The sequence below is a fragment of the Peromyscus californicus genome, unplaced genomic scaffold (genome assembly GCF_007827085.1).
Source record: "Peromyscus californicus insignis strain IS unplaced genomic scaffold, ASM782708v3 Scaffold_2__1_contigs__length_46816999, whole genome shotgun sequence".
Lineage (NCBI taxonomy): Eukaryota > Metazoa > Chordata > Mammalia > Rodentia > Cricetidae > Peromyscus > Peromyscus californicus.
This window is the reverse complement of record NW_026294540.1, coordinates 14,562,944-14,576,825: the sequence shown is the minus strand read 5'-3', so window position 1 is coordinate 14,576,825 and position 13,882 is coordinate 14,562,944. Positions and strand designations below refer to the sequence as shown.

The 13,882-nt window shown below is 57.3% G+C and overlaps 3 protein-coding genes and 1 long non-coding RNA gene across 6 annotated transcripts in view; 2 read left to right on the top strand and 2 right to left on the bottom strand.

Annotated features, from left to right (window-relative positions):
• Pitpnm2 (phosphatidylinositol transfer protein membrane associated 2) overlaps window positions 1–2,768 on the top strand; it is a 134,263-nt gene extending 131,495 nt beyond the window's left edge. The window contains 1 exon segment of the mRNA XM_052755423.1: window positions 1–2,768. Within this exon segment, the coding sequence (XP_052611383.1) occupies window positions 1–183 (183 nt within the window). The 3' untranslated portion in view covers window positions 184–2,768.
• A 447-nt stretch (window positions 2,769–3,215) lies between these two features.
• On the bottom strand, window positions 3,216–5,327 carry Arl6ip4 (ADP ribosylation factor like GTPase 6 interacting protein 4). Its single transcript, XM_052755426.1, has 6 exons — window positions 5,150–5,327; window positions 4,768–4,941; window positions 4,151–4,426; window positions 3,957–4,074; window positions 3,533–3,602; window positions 3,216–3,448 (listed from the first exon to the last, which is right to left on the bottom strand). The coding sequence occupies exons 2-6, from the start codon at window positions 4,928–4,930 to the stop codon at window positions 3,392–3,394; spliced, it is 684 nt and encodes a 227-aa protein (XP_052611386.1). The 5' UTR covers window positions 4,931–4,941; window positions 5,150–5,327; the 3' UTR covers window positions 3,216–3,391.
• A 532-nt stretch (window positions 5,328–5,859) lies between these two features.
• Window positions 5,860–8,922, bottom strand: Ogfod2 (2-oxoglutarate and iron dependent oxygenase domain containing 2). Of its 2 annotated transcripts, XM_052755424.1 has the most exons (7): window positions 8,682–8,922; window positions 8,306–8,362; window positions 7,859–7,972; window positions 7,655–7,754; window positions 7,167–7,294; window positions 6,705–6,962; window positions 5,860–6,634 (listed from the first exon to the last, which is right to left on the bottom strand). In XM_052755424.1, exons 1-7 carry the CDS (start codon window positions 8,808–8,810, stop codon window positions 6,371–6,373), a joined length of 1,050 nt encoding a protein of 349 aa, XP_052611384.1. In that variant the 5' UTR covers window positions 8,811–8,922; the 3' UTR covers window positions 5,860–6,370. The 2 variants fall into 2 exon arrangements, with proteins under 2 accessions (XP_052611384.1, XP_052611385.1); XM_052755425.1 differs by lacking the exon at window positions 7,859–7,972.
• Window positions 8,923–9,043: 121 nt separating this feature from the next.
• Window positions 9,044–12,208, top strand: LOC128121045 (uncharacterized). 2 transcript variants are annotated; one of them, XR_008222050.1, is made up of 2 exons: window positions 9,044–9,145; window positions 10,127–12,208. It is a non-coding gene; the product is annotated as an uncharacterized LOC128121045 (long non-coding RNA). The 2 variants fall into 2 exon arrangements; XR_008222049.1 differs by lacking the exon at window positions 9,044–9,145 and adding an exon at window positions 9,736–9,845.
• Window positions 12,209–13,882: the final 1,674 nt, after the last annotated feature.

Below are 13,882 nucleotides of genomic sequence, written 5' to 3'. Positions count from 1 at the left end.
CGGAACCACCTGCTCCGCACCATCTCAGCCCAGCCCAGCGGGCCCAGCCATCGGCACGATCGGACACAGAACCAGATGGACAGTGAGCAGCGGGGCCAGCGCAGCATGAGTGTGGCCGCCAGCTGCTGGGGCCGTGCCATAACAGGCCGGCTGGAACCAGGGGCAGCCGCAGGACCCAAGTAGGACACCGTTAGGAGGCGCTGTGGTCTCCATGGTGCTAGGCCAGGGCACCGGCCCCACTGGGAGGCCTGGCCTGGGCACACGTAGGTGGCTGGGGACAAGCACAGACATGGCCTGAGAACTTGTCCCAGGGCCCCTTGGAAGACATGGCCATGCCAACACAGTCCTCCCAGCCTTGCCTCATGCCCTAGGCTCTGAGGAGCCAGCTGGTCATGGGTGCTGGCAGGATGTCCAGCCCATGATGGAAGAGGAACCAGGATGGGCCACCCAGTCCAGCCTGAGAGGCATTCCTGGACATCTTGCCCTGTGTTGATCTCTCAGCCTCCTGGTGCCAGGCGTGGGTCTAAGCCCAGCCTGACACCTCCTTGTCCACTGGCACCCCTTCCCATTTGGTAGCAGCTCCAGCGGGGGTCCAGCCTGCTTTCTTGTTGACTCCGGTTCTCAACTGTCCAACCTCACTGGTTTCGCACTGGTCTTTGAGAGTGGAGACCCTTTACCATCTCTCCTCTGGCTCCAGACATGTCGACATGCATGAAACCCAGTATCTGCTGATCCAGGGCCTGTCACCACACAGAATATTCCAGTGTGGCCAATCTTCACGCAAGCAGGAGAGAAAGGCTATATCTTAATTTCTGCCACCTGCCTGGCCTGCCAGCTCCGCGGCAGCCCCACGGCAGCCCCAAACTGCTGCCCACCCGTCCACCTGCCCCACCCAGAGCTCAGTGCAGTCACAGGACTGGTGTCACTCCAGGCCGTGAGCACAGCACAGGTGTGAGGAGAGCAAAGTGCGCAGCCGGCTCCTGGTAACCCACTTGGGCAGCTGGGCCTGCAGAAGGCCGGCCTCCACCTCCACCTCCCCGGCCTGCCATGGGCTGGGCCCCACGCCATGGCTGCTGCCCACCGCGTTTCTACGCCTTTCTACTTCTCCATCTGGTTTCTATAAGGTTTTTTTAACAGGCGATCCTCGGCTGCTTCCTTTTCTTAACTCGATGTCGGCGCAGCCTGCTACATTAGGACACCCAGCACTGTGACAGGGTCCCGCTCAGTCTGGCCTGTGGGCCCTGCACCTGGTCCACTCGGCAAGGTGTGGGCTTCCCGCCTCACCTGACCCACAATTCCACCGACTTCCTACTCTGGGGCGGGTGGAGCTCTTAGGATTCCTTAATGCCATTCCGTTTAATGTCTACTCCAAGAAGCCAACCGCTTGCTTTGTCAGCGTAAGGGCAGACAGCCATTTTATTTCTCCCCAAACAAGGACAGGTGTCCCACACGCTGGGTCTGAGCCTGCCAACCCCCTCCCCCCCCCCCCCCCCCCCCCCCCCGCAGCACTGAGCACAATTCTGCCCCTTCCCTGCACTGGCTGAGCCCGCCTAGCTCCGGCCAGCTGTCCAGCGACGGGGCTCTGTGCCTGAGGAGCTGCCAAGCTGGACTCAGACTCAGGGCCACGTGGCTAGGCTGAGCAGGTATACAGGAGACATGACTTTGCTGTATAGACACGTACACCACAGGGCATGTGATGCCCTGCCATGGTGGGCCTAAACAGGAAGAAAGCTATTTATTTTGTGCAGAGAAAAAAAAAAAGTCTGGAGAGGTGAGACCTTCATGGCCTCCCCTAAGATGTAGCTCTGTTGTTTCTGGTGTTGTGTATAAAGCAGTGATTATTTTATGGACCAAGATTCCATGGAACTGTCACAGTGAAAGTGCAATATCTGCCCCACCCCGAAGGAAGTTGCTGGTCCGACAATCACTGCCCCACCTGGGGTCCCAGTGGCCAGTGCCTCCTCCCTCAGCCCCACCCCGTCTTGCCTCAGCCTTTGGGAGAAGCACCTGGAAGCCTCAGGCCACCTGCAATAAAGGCCAGGGAGGCCCTGGGGTCAGCGGGCTTGGTCTCTCCCCCGGGCAGCCCCCTGTGGCTCTGAATGCCCCCCGCCTGCCCAGCCGCCAGCCATGCCAAGGACAACAGCAATAGTTCCCTGGGGCTCTCCCGGGGCCCTTAGCCATAGATGGTGAGACGGGCAGCCTCCCCCAAAAACCCGCTCAAGTCTGCTTTCTGCTTCCCGTAAGATCTCCTTTGGCTCATTCTCTTGAGGAAGCCCCACTTTTACGGAAACTAAGAGAGGAAGGTCAAAGTCCCTTAAAAATACCCAAAAATGTTTACAGTGTCAGGTGCTGAGCTGCCGGGCTCAGGCCTGGCCATTCGTAACCAAAGGGTGAGGCAGACCTTGTCGACTGCCACCCACCCCAGGCCTGTCAGAATAGAAGCCTTAGTCCCTCCCTCCCCATCCACAGTCCCCAGGACTGAGCCTCAATGCCACCCAGCACCAACCACCTGCCTTCTCCCCAATTTCTAAAGAAGGATTCAGCAAAGAACACCCCCCCACACACCCCCTTCTGGTTCTGTGTGAGCTGCCCTGTTAAACCTTCACATCTCGGCCCCTCCCGTGTGTCCTTGTACTATCTGTTTCTCTGGACAATGTGTGAACCACGTCCTGACCCCACCCATGCTGTCCCTGCATCGTCTGGCCTGAGTGTGCTCTCTGTATACCGTGTCACCGTCTGTTACACCAATTAAAGAAGCAGGAGGCTTCCTTCTGGTCTCATTACTGTGGCGGCACCATAGGCATCCTGGTGTGGGTGAGGCAAGATACCCACTGCAGTGACACATGCCACTAACCACTGTGACATTAGCACACACCTGGGAACTGACCGCCCTTCTCATGCACAGACCTGGTGAGGGCGGTTTTGCTGGCCTCTGCTCCCCGGGGGGACACAGCCAACAAACCAGAGCTGGGCCTCCTGCCTGGCCAGGCTCCTGTGCAACAGGACACAGGTAATGGTCTGAGAGCGCAACCTCAGGACCAAGGCTGAGTTTGACTCAGACAGGGTAAGGTCAGGTCCGGTCCTGGTTGAGTCAACTGGGTAGTTTTTGCTCACTACCACCAGAGGACATGCCTGCTTTCCCCAATGAGTACATCTCTCTACAAGTCATATGGTAACAGTTCTACCCCTCAGCATAGAACGCAACAAGACAGGCACTCTGACCAAGATCATTTAATATCGACACACTCCCAGTCTAGTGCTTAGGGGGTCACCCACTGCACCCAAGAGGATGCTGGCCTGGGCCAGAGGCCACCCACAGAAGAAAAGACAACTGGACCCGTCTGTCTCCAAGCCACCAACAGTAGTTCACAGACCTGGGAGACCAGGGCCCTCAGGGAAGCAGGCCTGCTCGCATCTGGAAGGCTAGGCCGTCCCCTCGGGTGGCTTGCTGAGGAAGAAAACAGGATAGAAGCATGAGATACTAAGTGTAGACACAGTGTGGGCACAGCATGGGCAGAGAGGCGACACCAACCTTGTTGATTTCTCTGTGTCGTTCTTTGGTTACGATTTCCTCTAAAACCTCACCATCTCCCTTGATAAGCCTGGGGGGGTCAGAGGGCATCAGCTCAGCAAGAAAGAGTCTGGGACTCTCATGTCACACAACAGAACCAAAACCACCCAAGGAAAGGGACCCCAAGCCAAGCAGGGGGAGCCTGCTCCCAATCCCCACTCTGGAGACAATCCAGATAGACTCTCCTTTGTCACAGCAACCATTTGAAAAGCCGCAAGGCCCTTCCAGCCCCGCCACTACTCAAAGGGGCACAGGGGATAACCCCTGGGATGTCACATCACAAGTGACCATTTCCCCATCCTGTCTGACGGAAGTGGCTGCAGTTCCCCACCTCCCGACTGTACTGAGGGCAGGACTAGCTGGCTGTGCCCGCTGCTCCACACACCTTGTGCGTCCAGTCTCTGGGTCCACCACCTTGCGAATGACACTCTGCCGAGCATCCCACTCCTCCTTTGTCATGGGCTTCATGGCCTGGATACGAGACTTCTGCTCATCAGTCAGGACTGGAAGGGAAGATGGAGGGGGTGTCAGACCTGGGGAGAGCACCCTCTCCCCACCGCATGCTGGCCCACACGGTACCTGGGCCATCGTTGTCCTCCCCAGCCAATCTGTGCCACTGATCCAGTGAGGGGCCAGGCAGAGCTTCCGCCGGGTGCACCGCCACTGCCTTCTCCTTGTCCTTCCTCTTCAGCTTCTTCTTCCGTTTCTTCTTCTTCTTCCTCTTCCTATCCTTGGGCTTCCCTCGCTTCTTCCGGCCATCACTGGAGGATGAGGATGATGCAGAGCTGGAAGAACTGGAAGAGGAGGAGGAGGAGCTGGATCTCGCTGTCCTCCGGGCCTTGTGCTTGCTTCTCTCTGTGATGCAGGGAGAAGGTAAGGCCTCTGTCCCCTGCTCTGGCCTGGGGCAGGCTCAGGCCTCTACTCGGGAGGACCCTCCCTCCCAACCGGCTCTCCAAGAGCACATTCGGAACCTTCTTTGGAGTTCTAGAAGTCACTGTGTGCCTGGCCACCCCAGGCCCGACCTCAAAGGCCCAGCGCATTAAAGCATGAATAAGGCACACCCTCCACTCATCCGAGCCTCTTTCCCATCCGAGGGACCCGGTCCAGGCTCTACCCCGAATCCCTCGCTCCCTGGGGGCGGGCCCGACAGATGCAAGCCTCCCGCAGTGCAGACGCCACGTCCCTGTGGTCCTCACCCTCAGCACCGGAGGTGATGCTGGCCTTGTGACCTTGGGATTTGGAGGCTGAGCAGTTCCTCGAGGCCTCCTTATTACTCTTCTTACTTCGTTTCTCTGACCCCCGCCGACCCCGGGACCGACTGCGACTCCTCGAGCGCTTGCGAGAGCCAACGTGAGCCATAGCAAAGCAGGCTAGAGACCGGAAGAGACGCGTTTAACCTGCAGCTGCTCTTGGGCACGTCCGCAGAGTCGATCCAAACTCAGTGCCAACGGGGCCTGGTCCACGGGGCACCGAGTACCCATTCCCGCCCGAGAGCCTCGCTCTCGGCGACCCCAACTCCTCCGACTCCTCACCGCAGTCCCTTTAAGCCCCCGTCCCCCCGCCCACACGCCTGCGCACTGGACTCTGCGCCGCCGCGGGGGAACTCCTCCTCAGCTTTCCTCAACTGCAAGAGGGCGGCCCGGCTGCCCCGAGATGCGTCTCGAGGGCGCCCGGTTCCCACGTCAACCACCAGTCTCCAGCATGCCTCTGCGTGAGAAAACAGCGTCCAGTTGGATTTTTCCGGTCCGCTTCCGGGGTGGCTCCGTCCGTCCTGGAAGTCCGTCCGGGTGTAGTTTGAGTCCATTGTTGCCTTTAGTTCCGGTCCCTGGTTCGGCTTCTGACACGCCCACTTCCAACAAAAAGAAGGGATTGGCCTTGTGTCTCTGCTTGGGTGGGAGATCGTAGTCCTGAGCCAGCCGAAAGCCCTCGGGCCTCTCACTCTCCTGAAAGCCACCCTCCTACTGTTTTCCCTGGTTTTTCTGAAGGTCTGTCCATTCCACCAGACTGAGAGCTCGGACGGACTGAAGACGACTGGTGTTTTCAATATCACTCAGTGGTGGAGGTCGCTGCCCATCAGGGATTAAGGAATGAGTCCCTGGCCGTCAGGTGTGGGTGTGCAGCTGAGACTCTGCTCCATCATTTGCAGTGAGAATGGAGGCAGGTGTTTCTGTATCTTACCACTTTCCCTGAGTACCTAGAGTTACAACGTAAGTCCCCAGGAATGTGCACCCCTCATCCAGCCTCCGAACCACCAGCTGCAAGCTCTTAAATAACAATAGGAAACAGAGGGCTGTTATAAAGTGCTTTATAAGTGTCAACGCGTTGGGCTGTCACAGCGCCCAGGCACAAGCGAATCCAGAGCCTCACAGCTGGAAGTGCCAGAACAGAGGCTTGAACCCAGAAAGTCTGGATCCCCACTCCCCAGACCAATGAACTCAACTTAAATCCCTGGGAACCTATCCGAGGAGCCACTGACTGAGCTCCCCCACCCGCCCCCAGGCCAGTCAGAGCTCCCCAGGGGTCAGACTGAGGCTGGACGTCTTTGGAAACCACATCCTTCTGGGGCTCCTTCCCTTCCTGGGCCTGCTCTGCCCTTGACCCTCAGTACTTCATCTCAATCTAGGCTTGTCTTTCAGCGGTTCGGCCCTAAGACAGCACATCTGTCCAAAGAGTGACCCAGAAGTCAGCATGTCCCTATGATCCAATGAGTGTCACAGCTGCGGAGTTTATTTCTGCTCTCCCCGCCCAAGGTGGCAGCTTTCTGCGGCCATGGCGCCAACACCGCTGGGTGTACCAGGCTCAAGTCAGTGCACAGACATCTACCATGGCAGGCTCCTCCCGGGTGAAGCCGTCACCGAAGCCCTCATCATCCACCAGCTCTGGCTTCTGGCAGCACATAGGACAGAGGCGGTTCCGAACAGCAGAGGCCCGGAGCCAGATGACAAGGTTCCAGCGCTCTCCGGTACCCAGGGGTCGCGCCCCGTGCAGCTGGCCACCACGGTGCAGGATGCCCTGGCCCACCACATGGTCCACTTCCAGGGGCTCCATCAGGGCTGCAGGTGCCTGCAGATGGTAGGGTTCAGGCTGAAGTCCTCATGACTGCCTGGGGCCAGCAATGGTGGGGCTCACTCACCTGGAAGAGGCCCCCAAAGTATAGGGCACCCCCTGTGAAGGCCTTGCCCAGAGCCACATTGAGGGTGAGCTCAGCGTTGTCGTAGTGGCAGCCCAGCTCCAGGTCCTGGCCCAGCGCATACTTGACCACAAAGGCACGGTGGCTATCAAGCTGGCCCCCGCCACACTCTGGGTACAGCAGGGCCAGCAGCGGCTGCAGGAAGCGCTTCCGCAAAGGTGTCACCAGAGGCTCGTCTAGGCCTAGCTCGTGCATCAGTACCTAAGAAAGATTCCCAGCAGTCAACAGGGAGACCTGGGGAGCCTCACCCTGCATCCCCACAATCCTTCGCCGGAGACGTTGCTAAGTGCAAGAGCTGTTTGCTTTCTTGCTGGTCTTTGGGTTCAGAGCAGGGCAGGTCGCCTGCCTGACTGCAGCACCCTAGCTGCCTTCACTCCCTGGGTACACAGGCAAGGCCTCACCCACCCCATAGTTGTTCATGGTGTTGGGCCTTCCCTTGGGCATGTCCGACTGCTCAAAATGCTCCAGCTCCTCCAGCAGGGCCTGGCAGAACTCCACCGAGAATACTGGCACCCGGTAGATGCGCTTCTCCTCTGTAGAAGGAGTGGGGAGATAGTGGGCCAGGGGCGCCCATTCAACCTCCTCCAGCCTGTTCCCTCTGGACAATGGGGACAGTGACATACTGCCCCGATCCTAGTTGGATGGTCAATGAATGAAGGAGTGAATGGATGCATGAATGAATGAGTGAATAAATGAGTGAATGGATGAATTAACGAATAAATGAGATGCCCTGGCAGACTGGTCCACTGGCCTTCCCAGCTCCTGGGAAGAGACAGACGTATAAAGCACCCGCCTCCCATGCCCAAGTATCTCAGGCCACCACCCCCCACTCCCGTACCCCGACCCCCACTCCCCGCCCAGTGCTGGCTGGTGATGGGGTCGAAAGACCTCACCTGACACTATCTCCAACCGCTGGAGAAGGCCCTCAAGGTCTGCACCCGGGGATGCACTATATTCAGCTGCAGCCACAAACTCGGGGGCCAGAGCGGCATCCTGGGACAGAGCACAGGGCAGCGGTGGAAAGTTACCCCACCCCCACCCCCACCAGGGCAGACTCCTCCTCAGCCAGCCTTCAAGCTGCCAGGCCGGCCTAGTACCTGCAGTGACTTATAGACGGCAGGCCTCGCTGGGTGGTAGGAGCTGGCGATGAGGGCTTTTCTGGCAGCTGACTCCTGGCCCAGCCTGCGGCGGCGCCCCACCTCCTGCTCAAGCTGGAGCGGCAAAGGCAGTTAGAAATCGGGGCCACCCACCTCCAGGGGCCCCGGGAAGACCAAAGCGGGGCCCAGGCTGGAAGGCAACTCTCCCTATACTTCTGAACCTGCCAGGGTTCACTGCAGGTGTCAACTGACAGCTAAAATGGGGGTGGTGGCCCCGACTACGCCACTCAACTGTTGAGAACTGTGGACAACTTGGTCTTTCTCAATCTCTCTCCTGGGCCGGGGTCCAGGAGTGGGAGTAAGGGGGAAACAGGAACCGGGAAGAGAGGGCAAAGAAGTCCTTCGGAGTCAAGGACTCCTAGAGGAAGGGCTGGCGGGGTGCCTTACCTCCTCCAAGAGTTGCTGGAAGTCCTTGGAAGTGACGCAGCCGCGGCTGCGCAGGAGCTGCGAGCAGAAAGGCCAGTGAGCAGGACTCTGGGACCCGGTCACTTAAACATCTCTGCGCCTCAGCGCCCCCCCCCCCCCCGACCCGTGTCACGGAGATGCGAATGGCGGGATCCTCGAGGGGTCTGCGAAAACTTTGGTCCAGCGCCCTCCGCACGCGTGCTCCCAGCTTACCAGGGAGCTGCCATGCTGCAGCGCGAGGCCCAGTGTGCACACGCGGGTTTGCACCTCGGGCAAAGCCAGTCCTGGTGTCCGGGCCCCTCCTGCATTCGCTGCCCTCCCCTCAACCCCCCCCCCCCCCGACCCCGACCCCGCTCACCGGGCCGTAGTCACGGCGCAGCTGCTGCTCGTCCCGGAAGCGCAGGTGCAGCCCGTAGCGCGCCACGTACAGGTTCTGAGAGCAGAAGCAGGCGCAGCGGCAGAAGCGCGGCGGAGCGGCCGTCGCCATGGTGAAGCGGCCGCGCCAGCTTCCGTAGCGGCACTTCCGGGTGCGTCCCCGCCGGGGGCGTGGCGCTGGGCCACCAAGGGGCCGCGGTAAATTCCCAACTACAGAGAGGAACGAAGACGGGGCCGGACCGGGGTTTAGAACGATGCTTTCCCCGGGCGAGGCGGGGGCGTCCCCAGCACAGGGTCCGGACGAGTGGCCCCGCTTTACAGAGGGAGGAGCCGGACGCACGCAGTGCGAGACTCAGAGCCTTTCTTTAATCGCTGCCTTGTCTCCTATTAGAAATTTCTCCTGCAGAGCCGCCTGACGCAGCGCTCAGGACCGTTAGGGATTCTGAGGTAGGACCGCGGCGCCGCCTGTGCGGCTGAGCTCGGGTGTGGCATTCACCGCTGGTCCCCGCCCTCCTCGTGTCTGTCTCGTCCCCAACCCCAGCGTCTCCGCGAAAACGCCCCGTTCCGTGTCACACGCCGCGACTCTCCTGTAGCGAGGAGTGTGGGCGGGAAGGTGGACGCGGTCTGTGGCGGGCACGCCCCTCGCCCTGGTCAAGTTTAAGCGTTAGTGTTGATGTCTCCCGGGGTTCCTCCGGGACACGCACCGTTGCATACACCGCGGGCACCCCAGAGGAGGTCTGCAGAGCCACCTCGTTCAGGGGCAACCGAGGTGCCTAAAAAGAGAAGGAAGCCGCCTGGAACGGGTCAGTGAACCCTCTCCAGAAGTTCAGAATTTGAGAAGTGGCCAGACGTTCAAAAAATCAAGAACGGACGAGCTCCAGCTTCAGTGAACCCTTCCTGAACCCTCTCAGCTTGGAATGGGCATGAGAGGGGCAAAGCCCTTACCCCATCACCCAGCTTCTCAACTCCAACCCCTAGAACAAACATCACGTTAGGAACCAGCCTGTCAGTATCCGACCCACGCATCCAGTCAGGAGCTATATGGGATCTGAACCCAGGAGTGTGTCCTGGGAGTGCCGTCGGGCCCTCCCACCACAGGGGTCTCTGCGTGGGGCAACCTGGTGGCATCTTCTCTTTCAGCTGCTTGGTATGGTTTCACTGATTCTATCTCCGTGAATCCCGATGGGGTCACATACTAGATGCCAGTGTGCATGAACACACTCGTGCAACCTTGTGTAGCCACATCCTCATACTACCATTAACCTGTTCACACTCACTCACTGGCACACTCCACATCCAGAAGCATCTCCCACTGATGACAATGCTCTCACATACACTCCCACACGTAGGCATTTGCCCACACACATCCACAACCCACACAGCACAATCCAGGCAAGCTCAGCCCTGCCCTGTCTGTGACTGTTACAGAAGCTCTGGACCCCAGGAGGAGAGGGTAGCCTTCACAGCCTGTGACTTGGAACCTGCCCTTCCTCTCCAGTTATGATCACCAGCACCTTTGGAGATCCAAGACTCCAGCTACCAAAAGTCCTCATGCCCTCTCTGGAGCCATAGGGAACCATAGATGGCCCTAGGTCTCTGGGCAAAGCTTATGGCAGCTTGACTGGTTTGCACACTGGCTGCACAGGAGCAGTGAGACTCTCCCCAGTGTGAGTGTGCAAGGCATGCATGTGAGTGTGGGCCATTGTGTTGAGGGGCAGACAAACTCAGGGCTTGGGCCGCCATAACTAATGACCATAAACAGATTGGCTCAAAACAGCAGACATTCTCTCATGATTCTAGTGGCCAGAAGTTCACAAGTCAAGAACGGACGAGTTCCAGCTTCAGTGAGGGAGTCAAGCAGAACTGTTGTCCTGCAAGGGTCTCAGAAGGTAGGGCAGACTCTGCATCCTCAAACTTCGGAGGTGTCCTGCATGGCTGCGTCGCTCCTGCCACTTTCCTGATGCTGCGACCCTTTAATACAGTTCCTCATGTGGTGGTGACCCCCCAACCATAAAATGATTTTCATTGCCACTTCATAACTGTAATTTTGATACTGTTATGAATTGTAATATAAATATCTGTGTTTCCCAGTGGTCTTAGGTGACCCCTTGTGAAAGGCGAATTCGACCCTCTAAAGGGGGTCTCAGTCCACAGGTTGACCTCTGACCTACACACACACACACACACACACACACACACACACACACACACACACACACAGGCATACATGTGCATATGCACCTGAACATGACCAAAGGAGCCATGACTAACATTTTCAATGTTTAGCCTTTTTAATTTCCACTCTTGACACAGGAAAGTGAGTGGCGGGGGGGCGGGGGGAGTTGGACTGGCCCATCCAAGGTCTCACAGCTTCATGTGGTCGATATAGAAGTCTGACACTCCCGCGTTGTTCCTAAAGGGACAGCCCAGTCTCCCAACAGCCTACCTCCCTTCAGACGTGAGGTCACTAGGCCACAGGGAGCCCAGCCTCTGCCTCTTGGTCCAGAGAAGAACAGGACTGGAAGGACCCACTTCCTCTGCAAGGACTGGCTCCCTGACCCTGAACCAGCCTGCCGACAAGCTGTTTAAAGTTTCACACTTGTCCCGATGGCTCCGGAAGCCCCCGCCATCCAGAAAGGGACCTGTGTACTCATCTCCAAGTTAATTATCGTCCTTTCTGCCACTGCCTTCCAGGGTGCCCGGCTCTCCAGGGTGCCGCTGCCACACCCCAGCTTCACCTGACTGCATTTCATGGTTTATAGTTTGCAGGGTCAGTAGGGTACGTTTATCCCTTTAGAGTGCCCTTTGCACTACCCATCCATGCAAACAGCGTCCCCATGCCCTCGTCCCCAGTCTGGGCTCAGTCACTAAGGGGACAGCAGCAGAATACTTCCCAGGAAACTCTGAGTCTTATGCACAGTTGGGAAGCACTGGCCGGGGTCTCCTGTGACCACACACACCAATGCTTTAATTGTACGTGTGTCTGGGTATGGGCACGTGCACATGCATGTAGGTGCCCCCAGAGCCCAGAAGCACTGGATCCATGGGGAGCTGGAACTGCAGGTGGGTGAGAGCTGCCAGATGTGGTTGCTGGGAACCACACTCAAGCCGTCTCATTATTACTGTGGGGGTGCACACATCCACACACATGGAGGTCAAAGGACAGCTTTGTGGAGCTGGTTCTCTCTTTATACCTTGACACAGATTCCGAGTCATCAGGCTCTGGAAGCAAGCACTTGACATGATGTCCCTTGAGTCCATTCTTTGAAAGACGTAAGTTCTGTGTCTAGATCCATCTTTGTGCAAATGGATGGGCAGCTGCTGTCCCTTTACACCATTGTGTCGCCTTGGTTCTCTTCTCAGCGGTGTGTACTGACTCCGTCTGTAGGTTTATCTCTGGGCTCTCTGTTCTGTTTCCCTGAACTCTTGACTCTCCTGCCAACATCCCCAATGTCTTGGGGACTGGAATCTTTATAGTAGCTTCTTATTAAATTCCCATTTTAAGATTTATTTATTTTATGTGTACAAATGTCTTGCCTGAATGTGTACTACATGATGCAATGCCCATGGAGGCCAGAAGAAGGTAGTGAGTCCCCGGAACTGGAGATACAGACAGTTGTGAGCTGTCATGTGGGTGCTGGGCACCGAACCCAGGTCCTCTGCGAGAGCAGCCCCGGCTCCTAACCAGTGAGCCATCTCTCCAGCCCTTGGTATTTATTCTTTGATAATTTATACGTGTGCAGAATGTGTCTTGATCGTCTACTCCCAAGACACTGCAGCATGTTCCCCTCCATTCCTTCTATCCCATCTTCTTTCTTTGTAACCCACTGAGTCCGGCCAGCGCTCCCTGCTGGAAGGACGGACGGACGTCGTTGGCTTGACCCTGTGCAGGTGACCATAGTTACAGTAAGTAAGTGCAATGGCCGGGCCCTGGCCGGGAGACAGCATCTCGCTTCGTTCCTCCCCATCCTCTTGCTGTTCATTCCTTTCTCCCTCTTTCACGATACTCCCCGAGCCTTGGCGAGGAGGTCGATAAGGATGTGCCGTTTGGGTCTCAGCCGTCCCTTACTCTCAGCGTTTGGACCAGTTGTGAGTCTCTGCTGACGGCTGCAGAGGGGAGCTTCTCTGGGCCAGGCCAGGAGCGGCACTCGTCTACAAGCGCAAATATGTAGAAGGCAGTTTGACATGCCACGTAGCAAAACCGTAGGCTCCCACTAGGGCCTGTGCTTCCTGAGTTGTGGGCTTTGGGGTGGGTCTACAGTATGTGCTGGCTGGTTTTTATGTCAACTTGACACAAGCTAGAGTCATCTGAGAGGAGGGAGCCTCAGTTGAGAAAATGCCTCCGTAAGATTGGTCTGTAGCCAGGCCTATAGGGCATTTCCTTAATTACTGATTGATGTGGTAGGGCATGATACATTGTGGGTGGGGCCACCCCTGGGCAGGTGGTCCTGGGTGCTATCAGAAAGCAGGCTGAGCAAATCACAAGGTACACGCCAGTAAACAGCACTTATCCATGTCCTGTGCCTCAGTTCCTGCTGCCAGGCTCCTGCCCTGCTTGAGTTCCTGTCCCCAACCTCCCTTAGTGATGGTTTGTTACCTGATGTGTAGGTGAAATAAACCCTGTCCCCCCAATCTGCTTTTGGCCGTGGTGTTTCATCACAGCAATAGAAACCCTGACTAAGACACACAACCAGGCATAAATTCCGTCCCGTGGATCAGGCCTCAGATTCAATGAGAAAGTCGTCGGTTATCCCCGCAACAGCCATCCACTTTTGCGCCAGGGAGTGCATCTTGCCTGGCCGGTTGGTACTGTGGCATTATTGTGGCCAGTGTTGTGATATCGTGACCGGTGTTGTGATATTGTGGCGGTCAGGGTTCACTAGATGATCAGACCATTGATGGCTTTTCTGCCCACTGTGGCCCACTTAGCACCCCCCCCCCCATACTATGGAAACTACCCTGCGGGGAGGAAGTTTGCAGGTCAGCTCCAGCTTGATGTCTCTGTCCTGCAACCAAAGTGTGTTGTGTTTTTAGCGTTAGGGTCTTATCGTAACTTAGTCCTGGTGGACAACCAAGATCAATGGAATATCCTGTGTTGTTTTAAGGATCTCTGGGACTTCCTGACCAATAACTCATAGGGAGAAGACCCACGACATGACACTGAGGTTTTTATTAAAAAAAACA

Bases quoted from the DNA above. Each gene is read 5' to 3' on its own strand.
- Arl6ip4 (XM_052755426.1), bottom strand. From the start codon at position 4,930: ATGGCTCACGTTGGCTCTCGCAAGCGCTCGAGGAGTCGCAGTCGGTCC. The intron at 4,427-4,767 runs GTGAGGACCACA...CCTGCATCACAG, and splicing joins CATCACCTCCGGTGCTGAGG to AGAGAAGCAAGCACAAGGCC. The intron at 3,449-3,532 runs GTTGGTGTCGCC...TTTCTTCCTCAG, and splicing joins GACACAGAGAAATCAACAAG to CAAGCCACCCGAGGGGACGG.
- Ogfod2 (XM_052755424.1), bottom strand. From the start codon at position 8,810: ATGGCGACGGCCGCTCCGCCGCGCTTCTGCCGCTGCGCCTGCTTCTGC. The intron at 7,755-7,858 runs GTACTAGGCCGG...GCTCTGTCCCAG, and splicing joins CCGTCTATAAGTCACTGCAG to GATGCCGCTCTGGCCCCCGA. The intron at 7,295-7,654 runs GTGAGGTCTTTC...CTCCTTCTACAG, and splicing joins GCGGTTGGAGATAGTGTCAG to AGGAGAAGCGCATCTACCGG.